Raw genomic sequence first — 10,492 nt, forward strand, 5'->3', positions numbered from 1 at the left:
GATAGATGCAAATTCCATTTACTGAGACTGGCTGAACAGACTACTACCATACTCGGTGGGCGGGACCTGTCAGAGCGAATGATTTATCGCGTCCGGTCAAAATCCGATCGGAACTGAAACTTTCTTCCCGGACCCTTTTTCGTTGGGTGCGCAGTCTCTCGATTATCGCAATCAGAAAATTTGCGCCCTCTCTTGGTCGCACCAAGGAAAAGGGGACGGAGCCCAGACTAGGTCGAAATTAGCTTCAGGATTAGGACGTAGAGTTTGGGACGCAGCGCCACGCACTAGCCGCAGACTTGCGACTACAGTACCCAGTAATCACGACGGCATCCCACGTGAAACGTCAACGCAAACCAACACAAAGTGCACTTTGTCTGTCAAGCGTCAATGGAATGCGGTAAATCCTCTATGAACTGGTCCCATACATGATCATGAGCAATGGCAACGCTCAGAGCCGTACAACTCTACTCTGGCAACACTCTTCAAAGCACAAAGCGCCTACTACTGGCAAGTCTTTTTCGCTTGATAAACATAGTTTATCGAAAAAACTAATTTATCGCTCGATAAACAGAGTTTCTCTCGAAAAACTAGGTTTATCAATCGATAAACTAAGTTTTTCGAGCGATAAACGAAGTTTTTCGAATTATTGGGCAAATGGCGCGCCATAAACGCCAGTGTTGTCTGCTATAGCATGGTAACACCTAGTACTAGTAGGTGAGTACACACAGACGAATACGCGCTGTGCAGAAGTCGCCGTGCTTCGAACATGTCTGGTCTGGTCTTACTAATACACAGGGAAAGTTCGTAGGATCTGTGTGGCGTAGCGCTGGTCACCTGACTTAGCGCTGGTCACGTGACACCTGGGGAAAATTCACCCTGCGAGCGTTTTAACAGACACCATCACGTAGCAGCCTCCGGCTTCGCTTTCTAAAAGGCTACCCCACGGTTACCTCGAGACTGTCCACTGTGTTGCGTCTGAGCAGACACTATCTTCGCAGGGGAAGATTCTTCACCCGTAGCTACCCTTCATTTTGTGGCCTGTTAGGACGGGGTTAAAGTGGCTACCTTTTAGATTTGATGACCTTAATGCACGCCCAAATTTTCCTAAAGAAATGGACACCAAGCCCCATGGAGCACTCAAAACTGCTCACCCCCTTTTTTTATTGTGTGTATGTGTGTGTGTGGGTGTGTGTGTGTGTGTGTTATGTTCATAGACAATAATCTCAAGAATGCCTAGAATGTGAACTGGCAATCCTCAGGTGAGCGCTTGATGCCTCAGGTCTCTTGTTTCGGATGTCATCTGAAGATCATCTGCCAAGCTTTATTATGTTGTATAATTTAGAACACTAATATCGCAAAAAAAAAAAGTTGTAACTGACCCTTTGCTACTGTTGGTACAGTCATTCATCCACAGACAACCTTAACTTTTCGAAATGACTATTAAAGATCCTTATAGCTTTATAGTGTATTGAATATTCCCGTGAGCATGCAAGCGTGGCACATGACTGTGCAGCCCATTTCTACGACCCTCGTGTAAACTTCAGGGTGGCCTTTACTCCAAATTTTAAACTTGAGAGGGAAAATAACATCTAAAATATGCCCAAATACATTTATCTTGTTGCCAATAATCATTTCTCAAGTTCATAAATCAAGTAAATCAATATGCTCCGCGCGGAGGATATGAAGATCTATAATGTTCCATGCGTGTGCGTGCGTATTTCGCGATATATCGATGTCCGTACGATTGCTACGTATGGCCGCTCGCAAAGATATTCCTGGTGCGCATATTTGCTGCGCTGGCGTTTATTTATTTATTTATTTTTTATTTATTTTTTTTTTTTTGCGAATCTCGAACGCTGCACGATATACATGTACCGGCATACTTTATGCTGTTTATGTCCCAACAGTTTTCTGCGTGAATTTAAATATGGTGAGTGGCAGTAAATCTAGACCTAGGCTCAATCCCTAAATAATAAATAAATGAGGGCTATAGGTCTAAGCCTTCAAGGCTTCAAAAAATTTCACACCTAACTTTACGCTTAGCCGTAGAAAGGGCTAAATTAGTAGATCTTGAAACCTCTAGATTTATTTGAAGCTGTTATTTAGGTCTATCTAACTTCTAACGTTAGTATAATAGCAGGGGAAGTTTTGATCTTGGCATCGATGTTTGACATCGTCGCTCAGTACGATATCATACGGTATAGACACAGTATACTTTGTTAAGACAGTACTCTGTCAGTAGACTACAAAATACAATCTCAAACTGGAGATACTGATTAGAATCTATGCAATCATTCCGGGATGGTATCTAGTGGGTATACTTACCACAGCTACAGAAGCACAAAGCAAAAAAACAAAAAAACAAAAACAAAAAAACAAACAAACACAACAACAATTTTACACATGTAGAGTCTAGAGCCTACAGCTGCTGAATGCCGCGCCTATCATGGAAGTTGCAGAGTGGAAGTAATACTAATAGTAACACAGAAACTAGACTAGAGAGTCGAGAGAAAATCAGGAACATTAACGGCATCAACATTCAATAATGTTCTTGACAGTGGCGTATCTAGGGGGGGGGGGGGCAAGGGGGGCACGTGCCCCGGGCGCCACTCCTTGGGGGCGCAAAAAAAAAGAAAAAAAAACGAAGAAGAAGAAGAAAAAAACGAAAAAAAAAAACGAAGAAGAAGAAGAAGAAAAAGAAAAGAAGAAGAAGAAGAGAAGGAAAAAAAAAAAAAAAAAAAAAAAAACTCGCCCGGAAGAGGGGAGGGAGAATGGTGGGGGGGGGGGGGCAGAAAACCAAATCAAACAAGATAAAAACAAAACATGATGATGACGCGGACAAAATGACAATGTTTATTGTGTTCACACAAAAATTCCATGTTCTGTGAGCTGAAATACAAAAATTTTCGGCTCGCTCGCTGCGCTCGCTGGCAAAAATTTACATAAAAAAGAAGGTAAGAACAAAACATGATGACAGTGTCTATTGTATTCACACATGTCATTTCATATTTAGCAGGCAAAATGTTTCACGGAGCAGCGGCTGCAATTTCTTTCGTTCTGAAGCGATCGCCAATTGGATCAAAAGAAGGCGTCAACGGTTTCGAACATACGGGGGGGGGGGGCGCAAAAAACCCCGAATCAAACAAGATAATAACAAGACGTAATGATGACGCGGAAATATACAAATTTCGGCTCACTCGCACGTACTAATTTAGAGTATTTTTTCAAGTCCTCGGTTTGTTGGTATAAATCGTTAACTATAAGGCCGTCACTATATCTTGATTAGAATTGTAAGACTTAATAAGCAAAAAATGACAAGAGTTTCATGATTTGTAAGCTGAAATAACAAATATTTTCTGCTCGCTCGCTGCGCTCGCTCGCCAAAATTTGTATAAAAAAAGAAAAGAAGATAAGAACAAAACGTGACGATGACGCGGACAAAATGATAATGTCTATTGTGTTCACTCATGTCATTTTATATTTAGCAGGAAAAATGTTACACGGAGCAGCGACTGCAATTTCATTCGTTCTGAAGCGGTCGCCGATTTTATCAAAAGAGGACGCCAACAGTATCGAACATACGGGAGAGGGGGGAGCAAAAAAAAAAATCAAAAAAGATAAGAAAAAAACGTAATGATGACGCAGAAATACACAAATTTCGGCTCACTCGCTCGTAATAATTTAGAGTATTTTTTCAGGTCCTCACTTTGTTGGTATAAATCGTTATCAATAAGGTCGTCACTATAATTGTGAGATTTAATAAGCAAAAAATGACAAGAATTCCATGTTTTGTAAGCTGAAATACAAAAATTTTCGGCTTGCTCGCTGCGCTCGCTCGCCAAAATTTATATAAAAAAGATAAGAACAATACGTGATGATGACGAGGAGATATACAAATTTCAGCTCACTCGCGCGTACTAATTTAGAGTATTTTTTAAAGTCCTCACTTTTTTGGTATAAATCGTTATCTATAAGGCCGTCACTATATCTTGATTAGAATTGTAAGATTTGGTAAGCAAAAAATGACAAGAATTCCATGTTTTGTAAGCTGAAATGCAAAAATTTTCGGCTCGCTCGCTGCGCTCGATCGCCAATATTCATATAAAAAAGATAAGAACAATACGTGATGATGACGAGGACATATACAAATTTCAGCTTACTCGCGCGTACTAATTTAAAGTATTTTTTAAAGTCCTCACTTTTTTTTTGGTATAAATCGTTATCTATAAGGCCGTCACTATATCTTGATTAGAATAAGATTTGGTAAGCAAAAAATGACAAGAATTCCATGTTTTGTAAGCTGTAATACAAAAATTTTCGGCTCGCTCGCTGCGCTCGCTCGCCAAAATCTATCAAAATTCATTACATTTAAATCACCCACAAAAGATCCCTTTTAAGTGCTTGAAAAGCATCATGTGGACTTTGTTTAAAGTCCCTACCCGGGATGGGGTTGGGGTTGAACACTTTTTCAGAAATTAGGGGCGCAATTTTCGTGCTTGCCCCGGGCGCCGTTTTCCCTAGATACGCCACTGTGTTCTTGATAATTTGTCAACTGTCTAGATCTGCGTTACTGATAGGCCTAGGCCTACCTCTGTTTTCCGATTTCTGTGATTGGCGAGGCCTAGCATTCAGCACTGCGTGTGTACCGTACAAGAATTATTTTGTACAAGATGCCATCGTAGAGTGTTCGCGTGGGTTTTAATTGGTATCTTTTGTTTGGGATCGTACGTCTCGCAGTCAGTGTTGCCAGATGGTGATTTTGGTATCAAAAAACGGTCAAATTTGGTGATTGTTGAAAGTGTTTGGTGACAAAATTTTAGTCTTTTAACCAAATCAAAATTTGGTGATTTTTGGTATTTGTGTGTGTGTGTGTGTGTGTATTTTTTTTCTTGAGACCAATGAGAAATAATCACAAAAACTTCAAACGAAATTGCATTTCTCCCAAAGTTTTCCCCTTATATCATGAACAATTAAGTTGCAATTTCCTGTGGAAACATAACAATATTATGTGCGCCTTTTTTCACTCAACACACACAAACACTCATAGATTAACACATTGTACTTACACATTTTGCATTTAGTGTGCGTGACTACGCCGCGCAATAAATTGTACCGAGACTCACGCAAAGTGTTTGATAAAAGCTTTATTGACATCATTTTGTCTTGAAATTGAAGCCAAACTACGGTTTTCCAAATTTGGTGATGATTTGATTATTTTTTTTTTGTGATTTTTCACATGCCTTTTGGTTATTTTGCTCTGTTGGGACCTGGCAACGCTGCCCCGAGTAACGTGTGTACTGAACGTGTTTTGTTCCGAGCGACGATGTCATCGACAACATCGAAGCCGACATTGATGCTTCCCCTCATCCGATGTGGTTCAAATTTATGTGAGCGATTTAATACTTGTTGTGAAGTATATCAGTTTTGACTCAATTTGGTCCCAAGGTATTTGAGATTTATAAATTTATGTGCAGTTGTTTCAGGATAGATTTGTCCGACTGCATACTGGGACTTTTTCCGCATGAACACCGCAGTGCTTCCGATGGCGGCGACGGGCGCTCGCCGGTGCCAGCGGCGTGGTCCTCAGCGGCTGCAGAAGCTCCCTGGGCTCCCTCGTCAGCTTGGAGGGATCTCATTTCTTCGTCCGTGTAGGCCTATTCGCGCTCAAAGCTGTAGCATCAAATGCAGGTATCCTCAACTATAAATTACGAAACTCTATTGATATCAAGAAGCTACGATTTCGTTCGAGATAAAGATTCGTTTACGTACATGCTCTGCCGGCAATCTGAGCTAAATGTACGTATACGTATACGCGGAAGTAGAATGTGTGGAACGCGCTCGATCTGCTCGATGGAAATAGTCACGCCCCCACACTATTGTCACCGATGTATCGATATGGTAATTATTGATCATGTATCGTTATAAGCGTTATCGCTATCGTCACAAATGATTAACAGGTGGAAATTAAGACTGCTTCCCTGTCCCCCTGTCTTGACATCCGCCACATTTTTTGTTTTTGTTTTATGCCTAGTGGGGGCTTTATCTCATCGTAGAGAGAAAAAAATCTCCACGGTAAAAGAACCCTTACATTCTTAAAGTGTATGAGCCAGTTCTGAGTTCCACTTATTGCGCATGAGCGCAAGAGCAGAAAAAGAGGCCATTCGTACCAACGGGCATGTTGGGTCTGAAATTAACTGGGATACGCAATCGTAATGTAATGATTATTCGTGTAATCCTCCTCCTCCTCCTCCTACAAACTACTACTACTTCTAATAATGGTAATAAGAAATAAAACTAATATGGCGGTTAATAATGACGTGTCGAAGCGCGTTGATAAGGAAAACATATTTAATTAAAATAAAGCAATATGTAGTCACATATATCGTATTGCAAGAACATCAACAATAATAGGATTAAAAGTAAATGAATAAATCTTAAGCCCTAATTTAAACTTATCCACACTTCGAATATAACGTCTGTTGTAATTCTTATGATTGCATTACATGAATATGCTGATTGCCAGCACATCAATCTGACAGCAAAATACATTATGTGACCAACAAAAAGTCGCCAGATATGGATTTTAAGTCGAGGGCAGATTCTTAAGGAGTAGACTCTAAGCTTTAAAATGATGTATCACTCATTCAAATTGACTCCCCTAAGCTATCTTAATATTGGAAAGAAAACACACACTCTGGAAAAGTGTGAACTGAGAAAAGAGGCTCTTTACCAAACCGGTCCTGTGAAATGAAAGGGATAAAACACAGGATGTAAAACAACGGAGCAACAGCAACGAAGGGGTTATCAGATTAAGCTGAAATTGAGCCAGCTCTCTTAACACATTTTGCCTATGGTAAGTGCAAACTTTCAAAGCAGTATCAAAAAGTATTAGACTTGAAAGTGAAGAGTGTGGAAAGGATTTCAAAAAATAAAAAGGGACTCTAAGACATACCCGATCATTCTATTCTGCCAATAAAAAGGCTGTAGCAAAACTGCTGGATGAAAACACACTTTTCCATAAATGCTCTGATCTAAAACTTACGAATAATGTAGAAGAAGGAAAGCTCTTTCAGAAAATATGACAAGCTCAATATTGAGGTGGTTGACCCTTTTCACCTTTACTGAGTCCTCATGTAAAATCAAGGGGTGCGACTCTTTGTTCGTTTTGTGATGCACGATCACATATTTGACAATAGCAATAGAAAAAAGATAATACATTTAATGCACAGTGATAAAATGGATGTTTTCCCGAGTGTTAACCAAGGGATCATTTCGGTGAGCTGGTCTACGCAAGTTCATTCTTTGTTAGAACCGGATTGACGGATCCCAAACTGTTACGTAAACCGTATGTATCATATCGCTCTCAAAACGAGTGAAGTGCCCTTAAGCGAGTAAAGAAATGAGTTAACTCCGGAACTGGCTTATTGTATTCACTTTAAACATCACATCGAAGAATCCATTGTTGTACCTTTTTTTCTGACATATTTCCGTTGAAGAAATGTCGTCTACATCGCATCAAATATGTAAAGCCTATCTTGAGTGCAGAATGCTATCTCACCCCTGTCAAACTCTTGTAGATAGTACCGATTTCTTACTGGTTTTTGTATTTGGAAATCAGTGATAAGATTGTGCACGTGCTCCAAATCTCTCGTGAATCGATCGATACTGACAAGACACTCCTCGTGTTTCACCCAGGCTACAATAACCGAATCATCTTGACAAACAGCTGGGTAGGCAGACATACCCTCTTTCTTCAAGACTTTCTGCTTCTTCTCCCTACCATCAAGACACACCACAACTGAGTCACATAATATCAGTTTTCTAGTGGTGTGAAAGGAGAATAATTGCAGGGGTGTATACCCATCACACTTCTTGTATTTGACAGCCTTACCACCCTGTGGGGTAAATACCTGGATCTTTTTAAGATTCCTATAACCCACGAGGATATTATCATCTCTATCAACAGCCAGACCACCAGATCCTCCTTCATCATGACTCATCGTCTCGAACGTGACGTCAAGCTTCTCCCATTGTGGAGTGTAGAGTGACACCTTGCCATTTGTATCGCGTACTACACTTCGGCCATTAGACATGAATCCAATTTTACTGACATTGACATCCTTTAGCACCGTCTGCTGTAACTCGCCATCAGGAGAGTAGAGATGGATTCCGCCTTTAGACGATCCCACGGACATCTTACCGTCTGGGGCACGAGCGATACAGGCCATGCTATTTTGGTGAGGGAGCCCTACGTCTGCTTTGACATCCCACGTGCAACCTTCCAGCTCTCCAAGTTTAAGTTTATTAAACTTCTCGTAGCTACGGAATGAAATCTTCTCAGCTCGTTCTGTCACACCTCTCGGTAATCGGTCGTCAGGATCATCTCGATCCAGAAAGCTCTTCAAGTTTTCGCAAAGCGTGTCGTGTGCAAACAAAGCCTCTTTCTCCAGCGGTACCCTCATACCGTTAGTTACTAGCTCTTCCATAGCGGTCATGTGACTGATTGTTCGCCGACTTTCTTCCTCCATGTCTTGTAATTCCCTCTCGAATTTTTCAGACCATTGTTTCACTCGACTTTGAAGTGCTTCCCTTCTGGTTGACAACTGCTGCATGTATTTCTCATACGTCTTGTCGATGTCATCATTGATTTTTCTCAGCATAATTGCTATTTCATTGCGTTGTGTCTCTATGAAATCGATGTGTTTGTCAAGGGTAGCTTTCTTTGATTTTGTCATTTCTTTTAACTCCTTGATATTTTTCATTAATTTTTCCTCATGGATAGCTGCCTCTTCAATCTGATGTCCTGCTTGTAAGTGCCTTAACATCCCACACTTACAGCAGACGTACTCCCGACATCCGGTACAGAAACATTCCTCATCATCATTAGGATGTTTCTTACATTTCCGTCGCCTCTTAAGCGGAACTTTTCCTGAGAGCACCTCGCTCACGGGCACCACTTCGTGGTTGGAGAACGGTTTCCAAGAAGAGTGGTCTTTCTCACACGATTCACACATATATTTCCCACAGTCCTGACAGTAGGACACAGCTGGCGGTTTTTCGTCCACCTCACAAACTGGGCATGTTGGATTCTTGGTTTTCACTTCGTCCACGAGAGAACTCAAGGGTACGTTTGTTTGTAACTTATCCACATCTCCACTGGGTAGGGGCGTTACTTTCCTGCATATAGGGCATGTTATGCCTTGTCGGTCGGGCCGAGTTTGAGAGATACGTTGAAGACAGTATTTGCAGAACGTGTGAGAGCATGTCAGTGATTTAGGTTTGTTGAAAAGAGTCAGACAGATGGAACACTCCAGATTCTGGCTGCTGATTTGATGAAACTCTGCCATGACGTCTGTTTTTCTAATAGTAAAGGAAACATAAAGTGACAGACATATCGACAAATACTAGCGCATAACTTAAATTAACGTTATAGAAAAGAGAAAGTTTACGTGAAGTATGATGTCAGAATTTATGCATTCTCAAACCGTAACAAAATATTGAAGTACAATTTAACTTACCTGTTTTAATGTTTTGTTTTCATTGCATTTACTGTGGATGCTGTATTTACTGGTTCAAAGAACTGTTAAATATTTGAGGCCATCCGTTTGAGTGAAGGAAATTACATCAAATTGTAATGTGTGTCTGTCAGAGGATAATGCGACTAAGAATGAATTAAGATGTTGCTGGATGATAGGAGTATTCGTAAAACAATATAGATTTGTATACGATATAATATAAAATATCAAGATATATTTAGCTATTAGATTCCAACACCTAATAAAGGGATAAACTTCAGCGATGTCTTACATAAACCGTTGTTTTCTAAAGCGAGAATATAAATGAAAATATGAGCGAAATGAGAGAAATTACCATAAAGAATCGTGTGGACGTTTGCCTGTTTGTATGTGATGTAACAAGGTGTCCTTCAATCCATACGAATAACTATGTCCTTGAGAGATACTATGGATATTTTCCTTTTCATTGCATAAATATACTGACTTCTTTAGTCTTGAGAGACAAACAAGAACTTTACTTATTTACCTCATGCATGTCAAGAACAGAGTTAGGTATGAAGAAAATATGTCTTGTAATAGTATATTATATAATATTATGTCCTCAACTTTCATGGACAAGCAAACCGACAGCAGTATTGCTTAAATAATACCAAAAAATAAGAAAGTATTTAAATAACACATAGGCACTGATGGTCAAGAATTTCGTGGAAATGGTACAAGAAAGCAATGAAAATGAAAATGAGTACGGGAGAAGGATTCTTCAGCCCTTGTGTGCAGGCAGTCACTAGTTCTACAGTAACCTTGGACTCGATGTGTTTTTAGAAGCTTTATGTTCATGGAATGGATCTAACGCCCAGAGAAATGCTCAAGATGGCAGACAAGGAAGGTTTAACTACCATATTCTGTATATAACTCGCCTTGTGAGAATTTCGATGGGATTTTTTTTCTTCATATTTAGGGTAGCATCCTCTTATTGC

The 10,492-nt window shown here is 40.2% G+C and overlaps 1 protein-coding gene across 1 annotated transcript; it reads right to left on the reverse strand.

Moving 5' to 3' along the window:
- Window positions 1-7,505: 7,505 nt before the first annotated feature.
- Window positions 7,506-9,359, reverse strand: LOC140247005 (uncharacterized). Its single transcript, XM_072326310.1, has one exon. It carries the CDS (start codon window positions 9,345-9,347, stop codon window positions 7,506-7,508), a length of 1,842 nt encoding a protein of 613 aa, XP_072182411.1. The 5' UTR covers window positions 9,348-9,359.
- Between the last annotated feature and the right edge of the window lie 1,133 nt (window positions 9,360-10,492).

Source organism: Diadema setosum, chromosome 3 (assembly GCF_964275005.1).
Source record: "Diadema setosum chromosome 3, eeDiaSeto1, whole genome shotgun sequence".
NCBI lineage: Eukaryota > Metazoa > Echinodermata > Echinoidea > Diadematoida > Diadematidae > Diadema > Diadema setosum.